At 40.4% G+C, this 27,216-nt stretch overlaps 2 protein-coding genes across 8 annotated transcripts in view; one reads left to right on the top strand and one right to left on the bottom strand.

Annotated features, from left to right (window-relative positions):
- LOC109931351 (pre-mRNA 3'-end-processing factor FIP1-like) overlaps positions 1-11,568 on the top strand; it is a 96,671-nt gene extending 85,103 nt beyond the window's left edge. For 2 of the 3 annotated variants that reach the window (XM_020530638.2, XM_020530637.2), the window contains 5 exons: positions 877-934; positions 1,706-1,764; positions 3,119-3,302; positions 8,375-8,497; positions 11,178-11,568. In XM_020530638.2, the coding sequence (XP_020386227.1) occupies positions 877-934; positions 1,706-1,764; positions 3,119-3,302; positions 8,375-8,497; positions 11,178-11,310 (557 nt within the window). In that variant the 3' untranslated portion in view covers positions 11,311-11,568. The remainder of the gene's footprint in view (positions 1-876; positions 935-1,705; positions 1,765-3,118; positions 3,303-8,374; positions 8,498-11,177) is intronic. The other variant, XM_048605075.1, reaches the window with a different exon arrangement.
- An 877-nt stretch (positions 11,569-12,445) lies between these two features.
- Positions 12,446-27,216, bottom strand: part of lnx2b (ligand of numb-protein X 2b) — a 75,284-nt gene continuing 60,513 nt past the window's right edge. For all 5 annotated transcript variants that reach the window (XM_048605070.1, XM_048605074.1, XM_048605072.1 and 2 more), the window contains 6 exons: positions 25,790-26,158; positions 25,175-25,330; positions 23,398-23,572; positions 18,584-18,806; positions 15,970-16,128; positions 12,446-12,775 (listed from right to left, as the gene is read on the bottom strand). In XM_048605070.1, coding sequence (XP_048461027.1) covers positions 12,640-12,775; positions 15,970-16,128; positions 18,584-18,806; positions 23,398-23,572; positions 25,175-25,330; positions 25,790-26,158 — 1,218 coding nt within the window. In that variant the 3' untranslated portion in view covers positions 12,446-12,639. The remainder of the gene's footprint in view (positions 12,776-15,969; positions 16,129-18,583; positions 18,807-23,397; positions 23,573-25,174; positions 25,331-25,789; positions 26,159-27,216) is intronic.

Raw genomic sequence — 27,216 nt, 5'->3', positions numbered from 1 at the left:
TTATGCATAGTTTTACTGTGCGTTTAGCAGCACAATCCTTTTGCACAGAAATCTAGTGAACTGTAATAATGTTGTTGATTTCCCAAATATTAGTAACAAGATCAAAGAAGTGCTTTCAATTAACACGAAGTGTCTCAAAAATGTAGGCAGTATTTGAGTTACTTTTAATTATCTGATAGAAATTTTTTTCTAACTGAGTGAATTTCACCAGGATTCAGAATCTGCTGATCAGAACTGAATGTCTGCAAATAAACCTGCGTGCATAAAGTTCTAATTTCCTGATTTGAGCATAATGTGATTGACAGGTATAGATATGTTTGCCACATTTGCCACTCTGTCGATAACTCATCACTTTTTGTATTATGTTGGGAAATGTGAGCTGCTACCACCACGTTTGAATCTTATACGTGAAGAAACAATGTTACTAATTTTAAGGTCTAACATCAATTCTGAAACAGCAATGAACTTCTGACAAGTTGTTGTACAGCAATGAAGCACCGTGTTCACATTTCCCATCCTTAATGCTGAGGTCACTGTGACATCCCTGTTGATGCTGACAAAGCATGATCAGGGATCAAACTTTGAACCTTTTTTAGTCTGTATTGCTATGTCAGTTGCAAGATTAATATTGGGACCGGGGTCGAGATACATCCAACCATTGTTTTGTTTCTGCAAGAGATGTGTTAGAGATCAGTTATGATGTGCTGAACAATGCTTACAAAAAGACAAAATTCAATATGTGTATAGCAGTATGGAATACTGTGAAAGATAACCTTTGCAATTTTAATTGTTCTACAGTGTTGTTTACTGATGAAATAATATTTCGGATTTTACTTAGACACGTAAAATGAACTGAACTCTGCCTTCTTTTTGCAGCATTATTTCCACCACCAGTTGTGCCGCCTCCATCATTACTGATGCCAACCATAGACGGGTAAGAAACAATGTGCACTAGCTTGATTGTATGACGGCAATGAAGAAGAAACTAGTGTTATGAGAAACCTTCCTTGAACAGCATCTTTCATACTACAGTATGTCCCATGGTACTTGACAACCAATAAGTTATTTTTAAGTGTGGGCACTGTTGTGATGTAGGAATTTTTGGATTTTTGAGAAGCTTTCAACAAGGTACTGCATTGTAGACTGTGTTTTAAGGTCAAAGCATGTGGAATTGACCAGTAACAATGGATAGACAGCTGCCTTGAGAAGTGGTGTTCAACAGGAATTCTTGTTGGGGCCACTGTTCACAATTGAGATAAAATGATTTGGACTCTGTGAGCACAATTTCAGAATTACAGACAACACCACATTGGAAGGTAATGTTAAAACTGAGGAAGAACTCCACACAATTGTAAGCCATTTGTAATCTTGCAGAAAGGTTGTACAGTTGGGAAATCAATTTTAATTTAACCAGGTGTGGATAGTGCATTTTGTTAGAATGGTGAAAGACAGCACATACTGCTTAAAAAATGAGAATAGTAGGAGATCTTGGGTGTACAGATATATCCAATCACAAAATAAAGTGAAGCAAGTTTAAAAATAGAGAAAGTGAATCTGGAGCTCTCTGAGAACTCAGACGTTTTGAGAGGGATAAAATTGAAAAGTTCAATTACATTTTACTGTGTAAAAAATGGAGAAAATTGGTAATTGTTTTTGTTATGTGTATTATAATTTGTCCCTAATAAAGAATTTCTGACTCTTCCAGTGGTCCGCCTCCAGGCTATGACAACAGGCCACCTCCTTTATTCCCCTATAGTACTGCAGGTAATTGTTAGTCAGTTCTGCTGGAAATGTATCTTGTAATCTAAGTAAAACATTAATTGGCTGGCAGTACAATTTATCAGAATCTTCGGTAACATTTCTCCAATGTACATACTTTATAAAGATTCTTTTCATTCTTTTTTGGTTTGTTAGTCTTTTCTGCTTTGTTGCTGAAAGTTGATTCATGCTGAGGCATGGTTAAATGGATACTGGATGCCCTCTAGTACCTTGCGCAAGTGGCCATATTCGATGTGCCTAGATGGTGAATATTGGCAAGCTGTATAATTGTGAGATGATGTGTTATATGTAAGCCTGATCCTCTTTTCACTCAACATACATGCAAGTGCTCTTCCAGTAAAGGCCAGACACCGTTAAATAGATATGACGAATGGAAACTGTCATTGATTGACCGCCTTGTCCACCATCTTCCTCTCCTTGTCGAAGAAGTGGTGAGGCCAGAAATAAGCCTTGGTTGCTCTGCTGGTGACATCAGCTGACACATCATACACTAGGACAATTATTGAGGAAACTTCCAGTTTTTACCTTTTACAATTTTATGTAATGTTTAGTTTATATATTAAGATTGGATATTCTCATTTTAAGTCCCCATGGACAAAAGAAATTTAATTCCAAAGTTGAGGTGAGAATGACTGCCCTTGCCACACTCGCTCAAATGCAACCTTGATGTCATTAAGGAGCCCTGAGCAAAATTGGAGTCAGTTGGAATCTGGAGTAGGGAAGCTCTCTGCCGGTTAGACTCATACCTGGCGCTTGGGAGAGGCAATAAATACTAGCCAGCCAGCGATGCTCACATCCCAAGAGTGAATTAAAGACAAAGTGTTTTGTACAAGTTCTACTTGAAATATTGCAATCAAGCTCAATGTTGGAGATGATGAAAAGCGCATCACTATAGGGACTCTAAATGGCAGAGCAGCAAGTGTAGGACAAAATCTAAATTATGTACAGGGTTGATGATAGTTTCTGTCATATCTTGGTCACTACAGATCAGATTTGTTTATTGCAATGAGTTTAATGCTGACCATAGCCCCTTGAAAGAAAAAAGGCCTAAATGTGCACTGATTGTCTGCATTTATTGTTGAATATCCAGTTACTTTATTTGAAGCTTCCATCAGACCTTCCATCTATTCCAATATATCCAAGGAAGATCAGTCCAATTCCAAGCTGAGAATGTACAAGCTAAAGGCTCAGTGAAGGAATACTTATTTTTCTTAGATTCTCAGATTATCTGTCAGCCTGTGTCCTGTGAGCTCAAAGTTGTAAATGATTTTCCTCCTTTTGTAATGGGACCTTATTTCTAATCCCCACCTCACCTCCCTTGATTTTTCTTTTCCCCCAGATTCTGGACTAATTGGTTATCCTGCTATCTCCACAACACACACATCCTGGATGAACACTGTCGAAAAAAGTACCAACAGCCACTGGGACTACCAAGGACATCGGCGAGAAAGAGAGCGAGAACATGATCGAGACAGAAATCGTGAGCGAGATCGTGGCCCAACACCGACAACGTCTGAGTACAGGTGAGTGTATGCCTTGATTAAAAGGAAAAAAAAACCTGAAAACTGGAGTTCCAAAATAGTAAAATACAAAGGATATTTGCAGAAAATAGGAAACAAAGTAAAATCTGTGGGGGTTCATTCAACTACTTGGAAAAATATGAAAAAATGAAAGGAAAGGTAAACTTGGGAGCAATTATTAAAATCTGCAGCACACACATCAGGACACAGTGTTTGGAAAGGGCTAGGAATTAAACTTCAAGCACACTGGATAAACGAATGACAATGAGAAGAGGGACAGTCAATACAGGACTGAAGGTGTTACATCTGAATGCATGCAGTATACAAAATAAGGTAAATGAGTTTGTGGCGCAGATCGAAATTGGCAGGTATGACGTGGTGGGCATCACTGAGATGTGGCTGCAAGGGTATCAGGACTGGGAGCTAAATATCCAAGGATATGCACCCTATCGAAAAGACAGGCAGGTGGGCAGAGGGAGTGGGGTTGCCTTATTAGTAAGAAATGAAATTAAATCAATAGCAAGAAACGAAGTAGGGTCAGATGATGTAGAATCTGTGTGGGTAGAATTGAGAAACTGCAAAGGTGAAAAAACCATAATGGGAGTTAAGTACAGGCCTCCAAACAGTAGTCAGGATTTGGGGCACAAGATACACCAGGAATTAGAAAAGGTGTATAAGGAAGGCAAGGTTACTGTGATCATGGGGAATTTCAGTATGCAGGTGGACTAGGAAAATCAGGTTGGTAGTGGATCACAAGGAATCTGTGGAATGTCTATGAGAACACTTTTTCGAGCAGCTTGTGGTGGAGCCCACTAGGGAACGGGCAATTCTGGACTTAGTGTTGTGCAATGAGACAGACTTGATAGAGCTAAGGCGAAAGAACCCTTAGGAGGCAGTGACCATAATATGATAGAATTTACTGTGCAATTTGAGAGGGAGAAGGTGGAATCAGATGTAACAGTATTACAGTTGAATAAAGGTAACTACAGAGGCATAAGGGAGGAGCTGACCAGAATTGACTGGGAGAGGAGCCTTGCAGGACAGACAGTGAAACAGTAAAATGGCATGAGTTTCTGGGAGTAATGCGGGAGATGCAGGAAAAATACATCCCTGGGGAAAAGAAGCATACTAAAAGGAGGATGAGGCAACCATGGCTGACAAGGGAAGCCAGGGACAGCAGAAAAGCAAAAGAGAAAGCATACAATGTGGCAAGGGGCTGTGGGAAGCCTACACAGACCAACAGAGGACAATGAAAAGTGAAATAAGGAGGGAGAAGATTAAATATGAGGGTAAACTAGCCAATAAAAGATGATGGCAAAAGAGGGGCAAAAGTGGACATTAGACCGCTGGAAAATGACGCTGGAGAAATGGTAATGGGGAACCAAGAAATGGCTGAGGAGCTGAATAAGTACTTTGCATCAGTCTTCATGGTAGAAGACACAAAAAATATCTCAATAATTCAAGAGAGTCAGGGGGCGCAGAGCTGAGCCTGGTGGCCACCGACAAGGAGAAGGTACTAAAAAAACTGAAAGGTCTGAAGGTGAATAAATCACCTAGACCAGGAGATAGCTGAAGAGATAGTGGAGGCATTAGTGGTGATCTTTCAGGAATCACTGGAGTCAGGGAGGGTCCCAGAGGACTGGACCTCACTGGTGTAACCCTCCTGTTTAAGAAGGGAGTAAGGCAAAAAACGGGAAATTACAGGTTGGTTAGCCTGACCTCAGTTGTTGGTAAGATTTTGGAGTCCATTGTGAGGGATGCGATTTCTGGATACTTGGAAGTGCCTCGTAAAATAGGGCAAAGTCAGCATGGTTTCGTCAGGGGGAGGTCATACCTTCGGCATGGTGGCTCAGTGGTTAGCACTGCTGCCTCACAGCGCCAGGGACCCGGGTTCGATTCCACCCTTGGGCGACTGTCTGTGTGGAGTTTGCACATTCTCCCCGTGTCTGCGTGGGTTTCCACTGGGTGATCCGGTTTCCTCCCACAGTCCAAAGATGTGCAGGCTAGGTGGATTGGCCATGCCAAATTGCCGGTATTGTTCAGGAGTGTGTAGGTTAGGTGGGTTATGGGGGATGGGTCTGAGTGGGATGCTCCAAGGGTCGGTGTGGACTTACTGGGCTGAAGGGCCTGTTTCCACACTGTAGGGATTCTATGATTCTATGAGATCTGTTAGAATTCTTTGAGGAGGTAATGAGCAGGAGAGCTGATGGATGTTATCTACCTGGACTTCCAGAAGGCCTTTGACAAGGTGCCACACAGGGGGCTGCTGAGTAAGATAAGGGCCCATGGTGTTAGAGGCAAGATACTAGCATGGATAGAGGATTAGCCGTCTAGCAAAAAGCAGAGAGTGGGGATAGACGGGTCTTTCTCAGGATGGCAGCCGGTGACAAGTGGTGTTCCACAAGGGTCAGTGTTGGGAACCACAACTTTTCACTTTATACATTAATGATTTAGATGAAGGAACTGAGGGCATTCTGGCAAAGTTTGCAGATGATACAAAGATAGGTAGAGGGACAAGTAGTAATGAGGATGCAGGGAGGCTGCAGAAGGATTTAGACAGGTTAGGAAAGTGGGCAAAGAAGTGGCAGATGAAATACAACATGGGGAAAGTGTGAGGTCATGCACTTTGGTAGGAGGAATAGAGGCATGGAATATTTTCTAAATGGTGAGAAAATTCAGAAATCTAAAGTGCAAAGGGACTTGGGAGTTCTAGTCCAGGATTCTTTTAAGGTAACCTTACAGGTTGAGTCAGTAGTTAGGAAGACAAATACAGTGTTGGCATTTATTTCAAGAGGACTACAATATAAAAGCAGGGATGTACTTCTGAGGCTTTATAAAGCTCTGGTCAGACCACATTTAGAGTATTGTGAACAATTTTGGGCCCCATACCTCAGGAAAGATGTACTGGCCCTGGAGTGGGTCCAGAGGGGGTTCACGAGAATGATCCCAGGAATGAAAAGCTTAACATATGGGGAATGTTTGAGGACTCTGGGTCTGTACTCAATGGAGTTTAGAAGAATGAGGGAGATATAATTGAAACTTACAGAATACTGAACTGCCTGGATAGAGTGGATGTTGGGAAGATATTTCCATTGGTAGGAGAGATTAGGACCTGAGGGTGCAGCCCTAGAGTAAAGGGAAGACCCTTTTGAACAGAGATAAGGAGAGACTTTGTCAGCCAGAGAGTGGTGAATCTGTGGAATTCACTGCTGCAGAGGCTGTGGAGGCCAGGTTACTGAGCATATTTAAGACAGAGATAGGTTCTCGATTGTCAAGGGGATCAAGGGTAACTGGGAGAAAGCGGGAGAAACTTATCAGCCATGATTGAATGGCAAAGCAGATGGGCCAAATGGTCTAAAACATAGATAAACTGGAATTCATTGAGAGGATAGTTGAGCCAAATAGCTCCTTTACAATGATTTCTCTTCCCACTTCCGTAGCTCTGTTCTCAAGGATCTGTCCTTAGCCCTTAATTCTCATTTACTTGGTGTCCTTGGCAACACAGTATTCGGGCTTACGGTATTGTGGGGGGTAGGGAGTGGGGTAACTTGTTAGCAAGGATTGCAAATTGATTGACATACCGAATTTACTGTTGGAGTAAACGGGTATGGTCTGGCTGGCTGGCAGTAAAGATTGAGGTGCTAGAAGGATCGATCAGTATTTTGTGTGTCAACTTGAAACAGCTATATCCAACCAATTTAAAAAAAAAAAACAATATCTAGCATTCCTTCATTTCTGTGTTCGGTTTGCAGTTGTCATGACCAAACAATGAAGGGCCAAATCAGATTCTTCCTGTTTTGAAAACAGCTGAATTGTTTTGGAATGCTGATTCAAGTAATCATGAACTTGATAAAAAAAAGTTAATTCATCCTGCTTTTTTGAGTGTTCCTTGTTCAATACTGTGCTCAATGTGCTTGTGTTAGCTAACTTTTTTAAAAAAGGCTGAAGCACTGGAATTTAATGTGGTATTACTAGTTGGAATGTTAAGCATAGTGTACAGAGGCAGGTAAGTTCTCTGGGAGCAGTAAGTTGCCAGTCAACTGATCAGACATCCCTCAATAATTGTTTTGAGTTCTCAATCTTGGAGTGAGCATCCTGAGATGATGATAACATTGCATTTATATAGGGCTTTGTGACTAATAAGATGCTTCAAGAGGTTCTGTGATATAGTTTGACACAGGGCAGCAAAGAGACAAACATAGAAATTAGGAGCAGGAGTTGCCATTCAGTATGATCATAGCTGATCCACTGTGTCAGTGCCATGTTCCTGCTTCTCATATCCGTAGATTAAGTTTTTGTAATTGAAGGCATCCATCTCTTTCTTGAATATATTCATTGACTTGACCTGCACTAAAACCTATGTTAGAGAATTCCACCAGTTCATTACCCTTTCAGTAAAGAAACGTTTCCTCATTTCAGTCCTAAATGGTGTATGTTGAGACTGTGTCAAATAAAAAGTGGAAGAACTGCGGATGCTGTAAATCAGAAACAAAAACAGAAGTTGCTGGAAAAGCTCAGCAGATGTGGCAGTATTAGCGAAGAGAAACCAGAATTAACGTCTTCAGGTCCGGTTCTGAGGAAGGGTCACCATACCCGAAACGTTGAGACTGTGTCCCCTGATTCTAGACTGTCCAAGCGGGGGAAGACATTCTCCCAGCATCTAGTCTGTCTATTCCTGTTCGAATTTTATGCATTTAAATCAGATCTGCTCATCCTTCTAAACTCTGTATAGAACTCCGTAAGAGAATACAGTGCCAGTCAAACTAATCTCTCTTCACAGGACAGCTTTGCCAGTCCTGGTATCAGCCTAGTGAACCTCCACTGCACTCCCTCTATAACAAGTATATCATTTCTTAGGTAGGGAGACCAAAACTGCACACACTACTCCAAGTATGGTCTCACCAAGGTCTTGCATAACTTCAGTAAGACATCCTACTTCTGAACTCAAACTCCTTTGCAATGAAGACCAGTTTGCTTTCCTAATAGCTTGCTGCAGGTTAAAAGGGGTCCCTTGCTGCGCTCACGATCCACTGACTTCATGCAGCGAACATAAAGGCTTTTGCTCTTTTCATTAGCAGAGAACGTAACTATGACAGAGACTATCATCGGAGCAGAGATCGCAGTCGAGACAGAGAAGATCGCCACAGAGAAAGGCGGCACAAGGACAAAGATGATTCCAAACACAAATCCTCAAGACGGTATGTGTTTTCTATTCTCTTCAGGACATATACACTTTATTTCTAGTGATATTTCATGTTAACTATGAGTCAGCCAATGAGCGCTATGACAGACAGTGCTGTTGTTGTAAAGATGAAGCGTAGCAAGGAGATACAGCAGCATTAGGCTTTAATCAATCTGTTTGGGCAAGTTATGACACATTGTTTGATGCAGGCAGAAGTTGAACCTGGATCTTCTGCCCAGAGGTAGGGACAGAAGACCCCACACAATAGGAGTCCCAAAAAGCAGTCTTTAATGACAGTTTCTGGTGTTCTCTAGTTGTGCTATGAAGAAAAATAACACTTGTATCATAGTCCTAAGAAAGAAGGCCTTAGACCACTTAATGGGAGAAAATAATGGAATTTTATACAATGGAAGGGGAAAACACAATGCACAAATGGATAGGCTCCAATATTTGAAGACAGAGAGAAGGATAGCATGGAGAAAAATTGATTTGGAAAGGAAAATGCAGTTACTGACAATAAACCTTTTTTCCATCCAAGTGTGGATTGAATTTTGTTCCAATATTGAGGCAATTATGGATATGAGCCAAGGTAGAAACAACATTAAATGGTCTTGTAAGAATTTTCTTACTCACCTTAATGCATTCTATTCACACTAAAATTCACATTGTTTTATTTCCAATCTAATGAGCTTCCTTGATGTGCTAATTGAGAAATCTACTAATGGCTTCTCTACTACTGTTTCCTGCAACCTACCCTCACTAGTCAGAATATGCATCGAGATTCCTCCAGCCCCATTCTAAGATTAGCCTTATTGGTAGACTCAAACAGGAGTTAAGTCATGTACTCACAGTAAGCTTGACACCAAAATAAGGCACATCAAAGCTATGCTGCAGGATAATAGCTACCCTAATCAGATCATTGCTGTGTATCTGTGAAACTGTACATCACTTCACCCGTTTGCAATAGGCAAAGTACTGCCAATACTCAACTATTGCATGCATTGCAAAATCTGGAACGTAATACCTAATGTTACATCTGCTTCTCTGATTGAACAACTTTTCAGTATCTAGATTTGTACTTGCAATGCCAAGGCCATGGGCCAAATATTGGAAAATGGGATTAGAATAGATCGGTGCTTGTTTTTGACCAGCGCAGGCTTGAAGGGCCTTTTTGTGCTTTAGACCTGACACTATAACTTGGTGAGCATTAGGAACAGGAGTAGGCCATTTAGCCCTTCAAGCCAGCTCCACCAATCTTGATGTGAACACTTCCGGAAACTATATATCTGAATTTAGCTTTACAGAATATTAAGGTGCTTTACAGGAATTTCTCATTTAAGCACTCCTGATAGGTTCCTAAAAACAAAAGCTAAAAATGAAAACATGTAACTGGTTCAAGATTCCTCTTGCTTGCTATTTTTTGTCTCCAATTCACCACTCTTCCCAAACCTTCCCAGTTGCTACCTGTCCAAACTGTGGCTAGTTTTGTGAATCCTTGTAAAAGCACAAGAACCAGGAGCAGGAGTAGGCAATTCAGCCCTTTGAGCCTGCTATGATCATAGCTGATCTCATCTTGAACTCAACTCCACTTTCCTGCTTGCACTCCATAACTTTTCAACCCATTACTAATTAAAAATTTATCTCCTTAAATTTATTCAGCGCCTGGCATCCACCATACTCTGGGGTAGTGAATTTGACAGATTCATGACCCTTTGAGCAAAGTAATTCCTCATCTGTGTTTTAAATTTACCACCCTTTAGCCCAAAACTTTGACCTTTTGTTTCCCCTGGTAGGGTAATCTAGAATATCCACTCAAAGTCTACTTTGTCAATCCCCTTTAGCACATCAGATATCTCAAATGGATCTCCTCTCGTTCTTCTAAACTCTACCAAGTATAGATTAAAACTAATTGTTCTCTCTCTCTCTCTCTCTTCTTGAGAGATGTTCCTAGTCCATACTGGATCCTCACCAGCCACTGAGTAGCTGCATCTCTGAAAAGGTCACATCCAAAAGTTGTCCTGCAAATAAATTTGTGCCCAAACACCTCACAACCCCTCAAACTACACTCTGTTGCACATCAGACAAATTCCTCAAATGGCAGCACCTTTTCTCCACCATCTCCCACTTTGAGTCTATCCTGTTTTCCTACACTGTTACTGGTCACCCCCTTTGCTAACATTAGCTACTGCATGCCAATAATGCTTTGCAACAAAAGGAGTTGGTGATTTACAGCATTAATCATAATTTTGCCAGTTAATTTTCAACCCTAAAAGTGATGGTTTCACAGGAACTCAAAGTACCTCAGTCATGTGGTCATTATTCATGTCTGGGCTAAACAGTGAATGGCAGCTAGTTATTTGACTAAACAACCTTGTTGCTTTTATGCTGATATTCACATCACTGGAGAGAAAATCCCTGTGTATTTTGAAAGTGCTGTTTTCACACAGTGCTCAAGGGATTTTGCTCAGTTCAGTAACTGAACATGAATAACATTTAGTGTAATTTATTGGAAATCTTGTGTGGTTTTTCTTCATGTGCCTTTACTTCGAGAACCCGGGGAAATGGGCAGCTTGCTGGGATTTCTGTGGCTCACAAGATAGTTAAACCAAATGCACAGGAGCCATCCTGAAGCAATTCGCCCATGCTTGTAGCTCACTGTTCTGTACACAAGTTTTACTGTTGACTTATTTTCACAGCAAACAACATGAGAGTGAGGAAGGAGAAAGTCACAGACGTCACAAACACAAGAAAAATAAACGAAACAAAGAGGACAAAGAAATTGGGGATGAAGGTGCTGCAGAGACTGAGGGAACTGAAACTAAAGACTAACTGCTGAGTTGGTAGTCTTCATTGGAGAATACTACTCACGACGAACAGTTAGCTCTGTTTTGGATCATTTCCTGTAAAAGTTGCATTCACAGCACCTTTTAAAACAAAAAAAAAACTAAAAATGGACAGTAATGCTGAAGATGGCCTCTGCATAATATTTCAAAGAGAAGTCTGATCCCACCTTTCTACATATTTACACTTGTCTTTTTTGTAAAATGTGCTTGTAAAACAAAAAAAATTAAAAAAGTTTTTTCTAAATATAGTTTATGTTCAATGCACATTAAGTCCAACATTGCAGATTAAGATTTTTATATAAAATTCAGACATTTTGCTAAAGCTTACATTTATATTTATGGTTCACAATCAGTTGTACAACCTCTTAAGGCAGTAATGAACCAATTTTCTTAGGTTTTATAATTTAACTTTCAATCACAGCAGCATTTTTGAAAAGCCCCAGTGCAAAAACATTTTTGCCAAAATTGCAACAACCTGGAGAATTATAGAATGCACAGTTTTAGTTTTAAGAAAATACACTGGTGATTTTTCTGTAGAATGGAAAACTTTGATTCTAACAAATTTAAACTAGAGATTACAATATTTCCTTTTCTCTCCACCCCACTTGGTTCTCAACTGATATTCATTTACATGCTCCATGCTCCCAGGTACTAATGCCCACCTTGTTGGAATGTTCCTGGCGGTATTAGCATATAAGGCTTCAATACATCAAATTGCCTACAGACGTTCGTGCAGTATCCTTTAGTATCCAACAACCAGATAAGATTAGAGACCAGTGAACTGTCACAAGATCCAAGGGAAGTACAGTTTAAATATGGAGCCTGACCTGCAAACATTGTTGACAAACGTGCAAGTTCAGCTTCCTGCCTCAAGAGCAATGTTTGATTTGGCTATAGCCATGCTATTAGAAGATGCTTCATTCTGCCTTGAAGCAGCACAACCATGACACCCTTGTACAGGATTATCTGTACGACCACAAAACTGCATTAAGAAATTTATTCAGATTGTTGAAAGTGGGAACTCCTGCACTGGATATTCATTTGGAAAATTATGGTCGGACTTTGACTTTTATCCCATCACCCCATGATTCACTCATTGCATTTACAAACTACTTTACCTATTTGTCTTTTGCTGGAGTAAAGTGAAATCATAGGTCTCTGTGGTTTTAAAAAAGAGAGGAGATTTAACAAATGCACTTTGATAATCTGGTATTTTTCTATTTGACTACAGATTGGGGCAGTTTCTTGTTTTCTAGGTTGTACTGTGCCATTTCATGACTTAAGTTTCGGAGGAAAATGTCGCATCAATTTACTTTCACACATGACTTCCTGGCCATGAGACCACAGTAAGTGTGACTCTGTTCCTCTGTTCTTTCAACATTGGAATTACAGCTGAATTGCTCATGCCCGCAGTGGAAACTCCATTTACAGCTACAATCTCATCCCCGCATCTGTAGGAAACAATATGTAAAACAATGCTGTCAAAACTTAAGAGGAGTTGAATCTTGAGCATAGATTATTCAGTGATAATCAATACAAAGATATTTACTCTGACACGTAGGCAATAGGAAGAGGAACAGGCCATTTAGTTCTTAAAGCCTGTTCAACAATTCAGTTAGACTTCTAGCTGATCTATACCTCAATTCCGTGTACCAGTAATCCTTAATAACCTTGCCCAACAGCAATCCAATCAATTAATCAATCTCAGTTCACAGGATTTAGTTTGATCTAGCTTTGAGCTTTTTATTTAGAATTGGAGGAGAGGGAGTGACCCTTTTTCATGACCCTTTGCTTTGAAGAAGTGCTTATGTCATCCCTGACATTCCAGCTGTTCTGCTTTTATAGTTATATAATATCCTCTTGGTCTGGATTCTGCTATTGCCATCTACCCTAAAATTATTTTAAATCCTAAATAGTTCAATTAGCTCTTCCTATTCAAGGAAATACAAGTCTAGTCATATGAAATAAGCTACCTGAATGGGTACAATTTCTCAGGTTTTCAGCATGATCACAATGAAAAGAAGCATTCGATTCCATAGGTTATTCCATTTTCATACAAAGTTTGTAGTTTTTGCCTAGATCTGGGCTTTCATTCATATCAGAATGTAGCCTTTACGAAAGGAAATGAAGCCGAGCAAAGCCTAGTCCTTTATTGTACATATAGTGGAATGAAGTGAAAAGGGTTTTGAGTCTTTCCATGGGTGCTGTCTGACATGCTGAGTGTTTCCAAAATTTAGTGTGGCACATGGCTTTTTACCTACTACCAGATTGCACCCGATTCAGTTTAGACACTTAACATGCATTTTTGACAACAGAGCAGAAGAGTAGTTATAGAGTCATACAGCATGGAAACAGACCCTTTGGTCCAACTCTTCCATGCTGACCAAGTTTCCAAAAGTAAACTAGTCTAATTTTGTCCATATCCCTCTAAACTTTTTCCTATTCATGTACCTGTCCAAATGTCTATTAAATGTAACTGTACGTGAATCCATCACTTCCTCTCCTGGCAGTTCATTCCACGTACAAACCATCCTGTGTGAAAACATTGCCCCTCCGGTCCCTTTCAAATCTTTCTCCTCTCACTTTAAAAATAAACCATTTAGTTTTGAACTCCCCTACTCTTGGGAAAATATTCTTACTAATCACCCTATCCATGCCTCTCATAATTTTATAAACTTAAATAAAAGGTCATCCCTCAACCTCATACGCTTCAGTGAAAAAGTCCCAGCCTATCCATATAACTCAAACACTCTAGTCCCAGCAACATCCTTCTAAATTCTCTCTGAACCCTCTCCAATTCAGTAACATTTCCTATAACAGGATGACCAAAACTACACACAGTATTCCAAAACTAGCCTCACCAACGTAATCTACAACTGCAACATGACATCCCAACTCCTGTATTCAATGGTCTCAGCAATGAAGGCAAGTGTGCTAAACACCTTAACCACTCTGTCTACCTGTGATGCAACTTTTAAAGAATTATGTACCTGAACCCCTAGGTCTCTGTTCAATAACACTACCCAGGGCTCTACCATTAACTATGGAAGTCCTACCCTGGTCTTACCAAAATGCAACATCTCACATTTATCCAAATTAAACTCTGACTCTGAACAGGAGACTATGGGGTTGGAAGTTCCGTTCAAAAACTAACTATTCCCACCTCTGTCCCCACGTAGTTGCTGCTATAACCCTCTGCTATGCCCTTGTTACAACTAGACTGAACTATTGCCATGATCTACTAACTGGCCTCCTTATTCCATTGTCTATAAACTTCTGCCCAAATCCTATCTCACTAGCTCCTTGACCTGTATTGATTCCCTGTCCAGCAAGACCTCCATCTTAACCCTCTTGGTAACCACCTCCAGTCCTACTGACTTCAGAGCTTGGCATTCCTCCAATTCTGGCCTTTTGTGCATCCCATCACTGACAACAGTGACTCCATCCCTTTCCACATCTCTTTCCTTAAAGATTGTCCTTAAAATCTAGCTTTTGACCAAACATTTGGTCAGCAGTCCCTAATGTCTGCTTTTAGCGATGTCCAATTCTGTTTGATTACACTCCTGCGAAATACATTGTGAAAGGGGCTTTAATTGTTTAGTAGTGGAGAGTTGGTTAAATTTTTAAAATAAAAATCTAGGTTTGTAATCTCTACAAGTCACTTTTCAAAATTGGTGCATTCACAATTTAAAAATTAATTCTTTTTGTTACAAAATCCTCTATATTCTGAAGAGCAATAATAAATGTAGGTTGTGTCTGACCAATTATTTACTCAAAAATTAATCCTCTATTTTTGCTTCCTCTCTATAAGTACATCATCTTCCTTTTCCATATAGTCATACACTAGGCTGATATTTCTAGAACATGAAGTGAAGTAGGCCATTTGGTCTTCTGAAGCTGCTCGCCGGTTCAAAAACCTGACTCTCAAATCCACCTTTTTGCATTATTCCCGTACCCCTAATTTCCTTGGTACCTGAAATTTGTTGCCATCTGTCTTCGATTTATTCAACAAGGGAGCATCCCCTGCTTTATGATGTAGTGTATTGTTGGGATCCATAACACTTTGATTGAAAGCATTTCTCCATAACTCAGACCTAAATAGTTGGTCCCTTGTGCCGGGCACATTCTGATTCTACAGCCAGGATAAATGTTGTATCAGCATCTAATTTTTAAAAATTCATTAATAGGATGAGGACATCACTGACTAGGCAGCATTTATTGCCCATCCCTAATTGCCCAGAGGGCAGTTCAGAGTCAACAATATTGTTGTGGGTCTGGAGTCACAAGTTGGCCAGACCAGGTAAGGATGGCAGTTTCCCTTCCTAAAGGACATTAGTGAACCAGATGGGTTTTCCCAACAATCGACAATGGATTCATGGTCATCATAAAATTCTTAATTCCAGACATTTTATTGAATTCAAATTCCACCATCTGCCATGGCAGGATTTGAACCCAGGTCCCCAGGACATTATCTGGGTCTTTGGATTAACAGTCCAGTGATAATACCACTAGGCCATCGCCTCCCTTTTTGGTCAAGCCCTTTAGTGTTTCAATCAGGTCACCTCTTGTTCTCTACAGTCCAAGGAAAACAGGCCTAGACTAGTCAACATCCCCTCACAGGACAGTCAAAACAGTTGTAACTTACTTTAGTCTTCCATCAAAGTATGCTGGTGTGCCAGGTACGATGGTTTTGATAAAGAAAGGCTGGTTGTCTTGGCTTTCCTCAACGCCCCCAACGATGCTAAATCCCCAGCTTTCGGAATTACTTTTATGCAGAGTAATGTCATTGCAACAGTGAAGATAACTTCAAATGGAGAACAGGAAAGAGGATGTTAAGATTAATAATTTTAATAATGTTTATGAATGTCAGACACTTGATCAGAAGTATTTTAAACATCGATTTAACACCAAGTTAAAAAGATAATGTTTAAGATACGCATCTTTTATGCTGTATCCATTTTGTAATAAAGAATGGATCTCTTTGTCGGTGTCAGAAATTTTGTAATTTGTTTGAATATTTGCTAATATTCATGTCTTAGTAAGGTTGTGAACAAGATGTGTTCATGACATTTAGAGCAGGGGTGGCCAAGCCTCACATGGGGGTAGCACATTTCAATTTTTCTTTTGGCTGAGGTGGGGCTGCTAGTGAGCAAATTTTGGAAAGATAATGGTTGCCACAACACAACAGTAAAACATGAATGTCATCAAAAAGAACTTCAAAAGTAATACATTGATAATTTAAACAAGTAATAGAAATTGTCATAAAGTGACCATCAGAAAAACTTATTAACAAAGCTAATTTTTGTCTCTATGGTTAAGAAGCAGAGTTAAACAGAAAGAGAAAAAAAAAGCCCCAATTTATGATCACCCATTTATGTCATGTCGGGCTGAACGAAGTAGTTAGGTTTCACTGATGCTAATCTTGGGATGCATCTGATGGGGCACATGCAGAGGTGACTCAGCAGAATTCACATGCAAGCAAAGGTTGGAAGGATATTAATTTTCTGCCTGGGGTTTCCACCTCTCAGTCTGTTTTTCCCTCTCCCTTTCCCCTTTTTCCACATTCTCATTCCTTTCCCTCCTCTTTCTCTCTCTCCTCCTACCACTCTCATTCACTCTGCCTTACACTACGTGTTTAACTTCAATTTCAAGAAATAATCCACAGGCTATGTATTCTAAACGTTTGCACCAAAACTAATACCCTACCAGCAAATATTTTGCCTTGAAATGAAAGTGGCCAAGTTTTTCTTCTGGAGAGACTTAATACAATTTGGTAAAAGGCAATTTTTTTTTATATAAATGAAGTTAAAGAAAAATTAGGAGTGACCTGACTATCTATCATTCCCACTCGAATCCTCTCACCATCACAGCCTAACTCGCACTTCCCTTCTGCCTGCTAACGTTCATTGCCTTCTCCCCAAGGTGCAACTCTCATCTTCTCCCTTCTCCCTAAAGCCAATAAACTTCGACTTTACACATTGTTTTTCCTGGTCTGTCGGGTTATGTGGTTATTAATTATGGGAACCCTATGAATAAGCTGTAAACGCATCTATCAACAAAGACTGTGTTGGACAGTATGAAATGTTCTGGTGGACCATAGACTGAGCACCCCTCCTTTTGAGGATTTCAAAACTCAATCATTTAGGTTTAGTTTCAAAACACTGCTTTATTTTTGATGACTGTTAGTTGTAGAATATGGAGAACTGAATTGCTAGCAATCCCAAATCAATATCAAATTAAGCAGCATCATAGGAGCAGAAAGGCTGACGTTTTGGGCCTAGACCCTTCATCAGAAATGGGGGAGGGGAAGGGGGTTCTGAAATAATTACGAAGAGAGGGGGAGGCGGATAGAAGATGGTTAGAGGAGAAGATAGGTGGAGAGGAAACAGACAGGTCGAAGAGGTGGGGATGGAGCCAGTAAAGGGGAGTGTAGGTGGGGAGTTAGGGAGGGGATAGGTCAGTCCAGGGAGGACGAACAGGTCAAGGGGGCGGGATGAGGTTAGTAGGTAGGAGATGGGGATGCGGCTTGAGGTGGGAGGAGGGGATAGGTGGGAGGAAGAACAGGTTAGGGAGGCAGGGATGAGCTGGGCTGGTTTTGGGATGCGGTAGGGGGAGAGGAGATTTTGAAACTTGTGAAATCCACATTGATACCATTGGGCTGCCTCATCCCGCCCCCTTGACCTGTCCGTCCTCCCTGGACTGACCTATCCCCCTCCCTAACTCCCCACCTACACTCACCTTTACTGGCTCCATCCCCGCTTCTTCGACCCGTCTGTTTCCTCTCCCACCTATCTTCCCCTCCATCCATCTTCTATCCGCCTCCCCCCCTCTCCCTATTTATTTCAGATCCGCCTTCCCCTCCCCCATTTCTGATGAAGGGTCTAGGCCCGAAGCGTCAGCCTTTCTGCTCCTATGCTGCTGCTTGGCCTGCTGTGTTCATCCAGCTCTGCACCTTGTTGTCTCGGATTCTCCAGCATCTGCAGTTCCTGCTATCGCTGATTCAATATCAAATCATTTCCCCCACTTTTGTTTTCTTGCTTTTTAAAAAAAACGGTTGATTTTAACCCTATTCAAGGGGCAGTAAAAAAATCCCAATATACACATTCTAGATTTACATTTGTTCTAAACCAATTAAACAACTTTATCCTTTTTCTTAACTCACTCGGGCTTACATTATTGTAAACAGTTTCTATTCCATGCAATCTTTCTGCCATTAAAAGCAAAAGTTTTTCACCCGTTACTTTGAGACCAGTGCTCACCTTGGTAACCCTAGCCATGTGACCCAGAGTGGGGACCAATCATAATCACTCTCCTTGCCTGCTTCCATGAGCTCCTCAGTTGTTGGTGACATCTCAGCATTGGGCAAGTCCAAAACCTTCAGTAGCACTGCAGAGGAGGCTGTATTCAATTTGAGAACTGACACTGCTTCGTTATAACTCAACTGTGTGAGGTCTACTCCATTTATGCTCAGCAGTACATTTCCTATGAAAAAAAGAATGACTCATTTTAGTGTCATACGATAAACTATGAATCTCAGAATGAATGTCTATACTAAAGAAGAATACATGATTGCAAAGTTTCTTTTTCGTCTTCTCCTGTAGGACTTTGTCAGGTTGGTTAATATCGGCTTGTCCAAATAACCATTCTTCATATGCCAGCTCTAACCATCAAAGAGCAATTTTAACTTAATCACACTTATCCTTTGCACTCCACCCAATCTGATCTCATCAGCTTCCTACTGGATTAGATTAGTTAAAAAAATTAGTGGATTACTCATGTTTAGTTCAACCCACTCCAAGGTTTCTAGCAAAGGTTGCCAGACAATGATCAGAAGAATTCACACAGAATTTCCCTTCCTTAGTACAGGGCTGTAGATATCAATTACAACACTTGCCACCATCACAGCTGACTCAGTACTTTGGAAGCCCGTTTAGTTTCTATGTCGCAACTACTCTGTACCTGAGCCACTGAGGCAAACCTAATTTTACTGCTAAATTCTAACGATAAAAATGTTAAAGCCAAATAACTAGCAGGTGATCAACAGCGGCAATCGTCTTCCAAATGTCTCTCAGTTTAGGAGTACAAAAATTGGCATGACAAAAAGCTTTAAGGGGAAATAAACACAAAAGGGAATTCATGAGCAGCCTGTCCTATTCAAAATGATTCTATTTGTGTCTTTATCAGAATTAACACTGCTGCAGTAAAGCAGTGGCATGCAGTCAACAGTCATTAAGTCTATTCTACCGGACTTGATAATTGTTGTTAAGATTGAGTGCTGTCTGAGGAACAAACCTTATGCTAAGTCATTCTGCATCGTGAAATATATTTGAGAGTGAAAATTTAATGCAGTTTCATCCATGTTTTGGGGTGAAAAACAAACTATGAAATATAAATTTCAGGTCACACGGTCTCTCATGCATGATAGCCCATGGAAGTGTGCCAGCTGCCAAATTGAAAATGGGAGTGTTCCAGACATGAAGGGATACCGATCAGAATCTTAATTCTAATGGAGAAAACCCAACTGGATTAGTGTCTTCCTGACTCCACATAAAACAATATGGATTGCTGCCCTCCTACCATTCCATCTCTCCCATTTCAGGATCTGAGAATCGGAGTATACAAATATATGTGGGTGGCCTTTGTTTCATCAACATAGCTAGACATGAAAGTAGAAATTAAGCATTGTGCCAAGATTCAGAAAGCAAGCTTTCATAAAATGACAATTAACTACATCTTTCCTTCCTCTGCTACGCATTTCCCTCAAGTCGCCTGTGCTGAAACTCTGTCTGAAAACAATACAAGGACAAACAGATGGAGGAAAGGAGATTTACAACAGCCTTGTGATATCGCAACAGCTTTACTTCATAAAAAGGTAACTATTTTTGATTTCAGTTCAAATCAGAAAACATGAAGAAATCTTTAGATGACAAGAAGAACTGGTATTTATGTAGCACCCACTTAATGTAATAAAAAGTTCCAAAATGCTTCACAGACGTGTTGTAGAGCAAAATGTGTCAAGAGGCACAGGGTAGATATCCAAATGCTTGGTCAAAGAGGTAGGTTTTAAGACATGTCTTAAAAGGATGTACAAGGTAAAGGATCAGAGAGGTTTAACAAGGGAATTTTAGTAAATGGGACTTTGTCAGCTGAAGGCACGCCAACTAACAGTACAACAATTTAAACTCATTAATGCTCAAGAAGTCTGAATTAAAGGTATGGCAATGTCTTAGAAATTTGTGGACTGGCAGAGATTTCAAAGATAAATGAGGCCATGGAGGAATTTGAAAGTATGAGAACTTTTAATCAAGACATTGGCTCCCAGTTTAGCAATCTAGATCAGTAAAGTCAGGGATGACGGATAAATGGGAATTGGTGAGAGTAAAAACACGGACAGCAGAATTTGGATGCCCTCTAGAGTGGGAGAAGCTGACCAAGACCGCTTTGAAAAAGCCAACTGTAAAGACAGCAGACATATGAAAGAGCATTTCAGCAGCAGATCAGCTAAGATGTGCAGAATTAGGCAACATTACAGAAATGGAAACAGGCCGTCATAGTGAAGGTGCTGACATGTACTTGGACGCATTCTGGGGTCAAATATGAACAACCTGATTCAGGAAAAGTGGCACTGTTCTTTCAGTTAGGCAGCATAGAGATGAAAAATAAGGAGGACAAAAGGTAGTACCATGGTGTGTGTGTGTCTGTCATTTAACAGTGAAAGTGAGAAGCCTTTTCAGCCAATTCTCTGGAACTGAAAAGGAACAAGGTGAATGCATCCCATCAAGACGGTAATACTTGACAGCCATCGGAAGACAATGGTGTGGTCAACTCTGTCAAAGATTGCAAGCAGTATGAGTAGTGCCAGAAGAATTGGTCTGTCTTTATTAGAATCACATAGAATGTCATTTGGACTCTTTGAAAAATGTATATGATTGGGGCAGAAATCTGTTTAGAGGGATTCAAAAATTCAAGTTTTGAAAACAATGGGCATAGGTTTGGGACGCAAATGTACATTGAAAGACTTTGGAGAAGCAGGAGGTTAGAAATGGGGAAATAGCCTGCAAGGACAGTGAGGTCATGTTCTTGTTTGGAGTGAAGGGGATGTTGGGAATTTGAGGAGAGAGGAACAGTCACTGAAGAGACAGAACTGTAAGCAACATCAAGTAACATGGGAACCAGGAAGGTAAACAAAGTGATCAGTTTAGAGGGAATAATACTAAGCATGCTAGGCAATGGCCTAATGGTATTATCATTGGACGGTTAATCCAGAAACCCAGGTAATGTTCTGTGAACCCAGGTTAGAATCCTGCCATGGCAGATGGTGGAATTTGAATTCAGTAATAAGAAATCTGGATCGAAAAGTCTAATGTTGACCATGAATCCATTGTTGATCATCGGAAAAATCCATCTGGTTCACTAATATCCCTTAGAGAGGAAACTGCTATCCTTACCTCGTCTGGCCTACATGTGACCAGACCTACAACAATGTGGTTGACTCTTAACTGCCCTCTTGGCAATTAGGCATGGGCAATAAATGCTGGCCTAGCCAGCAATGCCCTCATCTCATGAATGCACAAATAAAAACATAGCAAGGGATGGGAACTCTAGCCAATAAATATCAATATGTAACATATGCTGTCTTTCAGTTTTCAAATTACAATTTTTTTCTCCATTCACAGAATGCAGCGCATCACTGGCAAGGCCAGCATTCACCATCCCTAATTGCCCTTTTGATGATGGTGCTGAACTGCCTCCTTGGACTGCTGCAGTCCATGCAATGTAGGTAGGAGGAGAGTTTCAGAATTTTGACCCAGCAATATGATTATTTCTGGGCACACAATTGCAACTGATGAAATGCAAACACAAAAACCTAGATATGCTATTAAATAATCAATGAGAATACAGATCTAAAATTTGTTTAAATATACTTTTTGCAAAACAAAAAGATGACTAGGTAACCCAGATTTGATATAAATACAAATTATTACGGATGGTCAAAATCCGAGATAGAAATAATAAACTGTTTTCCTGCTGGAAATACTCAGCAGGTCAGGGAGAATCTTTTGCAATTGAAAAACAGAGTTAACATTTCAGGTCGATGACCTTTCATCGGAACCAAATACATACAGAAACGGTATTGCTGTTAAAGCTAAAGAAAGTGGATAGAGGTAGGGAGAATAAGAGGTCTGTGATAGGCTAGAGGGCAGGGAAGATTAAATAAATAAAGGTTTCATGGTGCAAAAGCCAAAGAGAATGGTAATGGGTACAGTATGTCCAAATGGGGCAGGAATGGCTATGAAACAGTTGCCTGAACTTAATGTGTAGGGACAGAAAGACAAATAAAAACAAAACCAATTTTTCTCAGTAGCAAACAGACATAGAAAGTTATTGAGACAAAGATCCTGATCTGAAATTGTTGAGTCTAGGAGGGCGGATGAATTCTAAGTTGCAAGATGAGAGTACCAAGCTTCATTAGAACATTGAAGCTGACCATGAACATCAAGGTCAGAATAAGAGCAAGGCAGAGAATAAAAAATGACAATTAACAGGAAGCCCCTGGGCTGTGCGCCCTTGCTCGATGCCAAGTTAAATGATTTCAAAGTTAGAGATTTAAAAAATGATATAATTTGCTCATGTCCCTACGTTATGGAAAGCAAATCAAATACAGCAGTATGGATTTTGAACAGATGTGCAGATACTTGTCCATTGGGTGAGAGCAGGCTGGGACTCCATTGTGATGCCCGCTACAGTTAATATCTTGCTAATAATTAATGTTTGAAGTTTGTGCATGAAGAGAGCCATTTACATAAACAGCACCTGCTAGAAAACACTTTAATAAAGAGAAAAGGAGAATACCACACTTGATGCAGTAATTAGCTAGCTTAAACTACAAATGGAGAGGATAATTAAAGTACAGGTATTTCAGTGTACAATAACATACTCTAAACAATAGGCAGAGCTATACATATAGGATCATACTGTATGCTGAAATCTAACAGAGTGCCAGATGGCTGCACAGGTATGCTGCAATTAATATATGTCACTGAAATATAATCCAAGAAGATATATAATTTACCCTTTTTGATTCTGCCATCCCTATAGAGGCAGCCCACAGGCTGGATGCTGGTCACATAGATCGGAACCTTATACTTATTTTCACGGCCGCCTGAAATAGTTATTCCCAGAGACTCACGAGGCTCCTTTCTCACTGGAACTGTCTTCTCTAGGCACAATGAATTCTGTGACGGATCCTTAGAGGAGATAATATTATTGATGGCTAAAAACAGTGAAACTGTAAATGCACGACTAATTTCAGCTAATTTGATGCTAAGAATAATTTTTCAGCCCTTTCATACTTCAAAACTAGTAAGGGATTATAGACCATGTTGTTTCAGTTTCATTACATCTTTTTAAAATATCCCAACAAAGATTTGCCATGCAGAAATTCAAATGAAAGTGGCCCCCTCCCTAATCTAGGAACATAATTACTTAGATGACAGATTGTCAATGGTATTGGTTCAGATTAGTGAAGTAATCCAGGGTGTATTATTCCCACCTCCCATTTTCAAATATTCCTCCGACCTTCCCTTCAGTTAACACATTTTATTTTCCATTGGAGTGACTGGGTTGTAGCTTACCCCCAGGCCTTTATTCCTCTCAACTGTCCATCAAGCACAGGACTGGATGGTGGGTCATGTTTCCGTTTATCTATTCTTGCAGGTGGGTAAGTCACTATGTGTAGAAGACACCCATGTGAGCCTACATGTTTTCACTAATGATAATGTGATACTGACCCATATGGAGGCTTTGAGAACTAATCATAAAACAGTGAATGGAAGCTAACAGAAGGGTGGAGTGCTTCTCATATCATTGTCATGAGCAAACTCCATCACTGATGTAGCAGACTAAAAGCAAAGTCAGACAGCAGGCATGTTAATCCAGATGTACTCATTTCCATTATGTCGCCACACGTCATTGATGTAATCGAGACAGAACAGCTCAGAGGAAATCATTTGGTCCTCAAGGCATCATTAAAGAACAAAGTGACTCCACCAGTGACTGACAGCTTCCAGCTTTTTCAATGCTTGTCAGCATTTTCTCACGATACAACTTGCCAGGTATCAGAGTCAACGAGCAGATAAATGTCGTATGGTTTTGGTTTCAGTCATGTTGGCAGGAAGACAAAATCCTGATTTTGGATTTGTTTTGGGAGTCGCTGAAGGGAACAGACTTAAATAGTAAATCACATGACCTTGCCTCAAAATAGATACAGTCAAACCAAGCTTTCAATTATCGTTCAGATATTTGGCAAACAAAGTCTTGTTTAAGCCACACCTCACTTAACACTAATCTCCTTCTACATGACATGAATCAATCTAATAGCCCAATGAAGTTTACATTCAATAAATATTGTACTCATCTTCATTTTTCTGCCAAAGACATTAAAAATGAAATATATAAGACCACCCTTATTGCCCAATTCCTATTTTGATAAAGGCAATAACAGTTCATTTGGAATCAGTATTGCACCATTGTTTTTATTCTAAAAATTAAATCAGGTTTAATTAATAAATTAACGTATAAAACTTCTGAATTAAATACCGTAGTCTCCAATACTCTTCTTCAAATGGGGCAAAAATAATCAGGGACTGATTTGCAATCCAATAAGAATTGAAGATCAAGTGATTATTCCTATATTCTGAAAGTAAGGACATTTTGTTCTGTGCTTGGTTAGGACTTGTCAAAATACTTGCTTGCTTGGTGTTTCAACTGTCACCAGAGTGAGTACAGAACTCAGATGGAAAGCTCATAGACATGGTTTTCATTCACCATCATATATTAGCTGCACTTACCTTTTGGTAATGGGAGCGTCGACGGCAATGATGCTGCAGTGATTTACTACGCTGTCGTGGGGGGCTGCTGTTGCTTGATCCAGCTTCATCAATAACCTCTGAGCTTTGCTGACCAGTGTATCTCTGGATCACAAAGTTAACATTTCCTTCACTGGACTAAAGAGAGGAACAGTAATCGGTTCAGTCTTTGTACAGTTTATTCCAAATTTTTAACAAAGTATTTAGGTTGATATGCATTTGCAGCAGAGCATGGGAGAAACAGAGATAAAAGGGAGGGAGAAAGGGTGAGTGGTAGAAGAACAAAGGAGACAACGAGAAGAAAGAGGGAGGATGATAGTGAAAAAGTTGAGAGATGGAAGAAAGGAGGGAGATGGATTGGAGGGCAGGGGGAGGAGACAGACAGGCAGGAAGGTGGACAGGGAGAGAGGGAAGTGGGAGAAAAATGGGAAGAGAGGGGGAGAGGAACAGAAAAGCAGTGAGAAAAAGAAAGCATCAAGAAATAAGATGCGGTGGTGATCAGCTAAGGTCTGTACTTACTTGGTCTCAAATGGTCTAATCCTTATAAACAAAACTCATGTTTTGAATCACCAGAGTGCACTGAAGCCCTGAATTTACCTGTATTATCTGTGCTGCAATTTCTGGAGTTCCAGTTTTGAGGTCCTGCTGATTAATCATAAGCACTTTATCATTATTACGCAGCTTGCCATCCCGAGCAGCCAAGCCACCTGCCAGGAGATCCAAAATAAACACTCCAGGCTCATCCGCCTTCCGAATCAGTTTAATGCCTAATGGTTCACTTCGGTCTCTTTTGTGCAAAGTCACGTTCAGAGTCTGCTTGTGACTGCTGTTGCTCCTTTCTTGTGAAGAACCTCGAATGGCAAACCCTCTTTCTTGCAGCACTGAGAGCCGACAGACTGTGCTGGGCTGCCTCAGTATCTTGATGGCATAGCTGTGTGGAACACTGGTAATGTTCACACCATTTACCTGAGAGGAACAGAATAGGATGAGATCCTGACAGTGTGTATCCAGTGTGTCTGATCGATGCATCAAAACATTATTGAACATTAAATCGGGAGACAGCCAGAAAAACTCCAGAATTGCAGGGATTTTAACTCCAGACGCTTACGCATGCCCATAGACACCTGTCAGACCTAAACTGTTAGGAGGCTGGCAGGTGGCCATGGTTAGATTTTGGGGTAGCAGAACAGCCAGTTGGTACAGAGCACTTTGAGCGATTAACAGAGAGAGCTCCGAGAGGGTCACTGTAGTGATTGGAACGAGGTCAGCTAGGTGGATCTCATTGTGTATGAGTTCCCTGATTGGATCAGATTTATGGTCTCAATCAGGGAGTCCTGGCTGACAGATATAAACAGGAGTGTATAGGGGCTCTTGTGGTGCAGAAGTAGAGTCCCTCCCGCTGGACTGAGAGGTTCAAGTCTCAGAGATGTGTAATAACAGCTCTGAATAGGTTGATTAGAAAAATAGGTTAAATTTTAAAAAAAAAGAAAATCACCCATTTAAAGAAATATATAAACAGGAGTGTCAGGGGTTCTGTTCACTCTAGGAACCAGCTTGGAGTTAGCTGGGTCAGTGTCATGTACTCTCCATGCGTACATAAAAGGTGACTTGGTGTTGGGATACTGGCCTCTGTGGAGTTATTTCAGTCACAATTAGGAAGAGGAGAAGGAAGTCCAAGTCACGTGACCTAAAGTTTTCTTTGTTAAGCTTCAAGAACCACTCTTGCTACAAGAGGCCTTAATCCCAGTCTCACTAAGAACATAATCTATACCAATCAGCCGAAAAATTGTTGGTTTTGAATGTGGAAGAACTGCTACATTATTAGGGCTAAACACGCATACGACATAAAAGGGTGCTATGCCTCAAAAGAAAGAGGCTGAGCCTTTTTATTTTACACAAGGTCTGCATAGTCAGCTGAAAGATGTGCACCCATTGAAATCACCACAGCTTCTGTGACAGCATCTTGCAAACCCATGACTATCTAACAGGACAGGACAGCAGATACACATGAACACCACCACCTG

The sequence above is a fragment of the Rhincodon typus genome, chromosome 14, assembly GCF_021869965.1.
Source record: "Rhincodon typus isolate 14 chromosome 14, sRhiTyp1.1, whole genome shotgun sequence".
NCBI lineage: Eukaryota > Metazoa > Chordata > Chondrichthyes > Orectolobiformes > Rhincodontidae > Rhincodon > Rhincodon typus.
The sequence above is the reverse complement of the archived record's forward strand: the minus strand, read 5'-3'. Positions and strand labels throughout refer to the sequence as shown.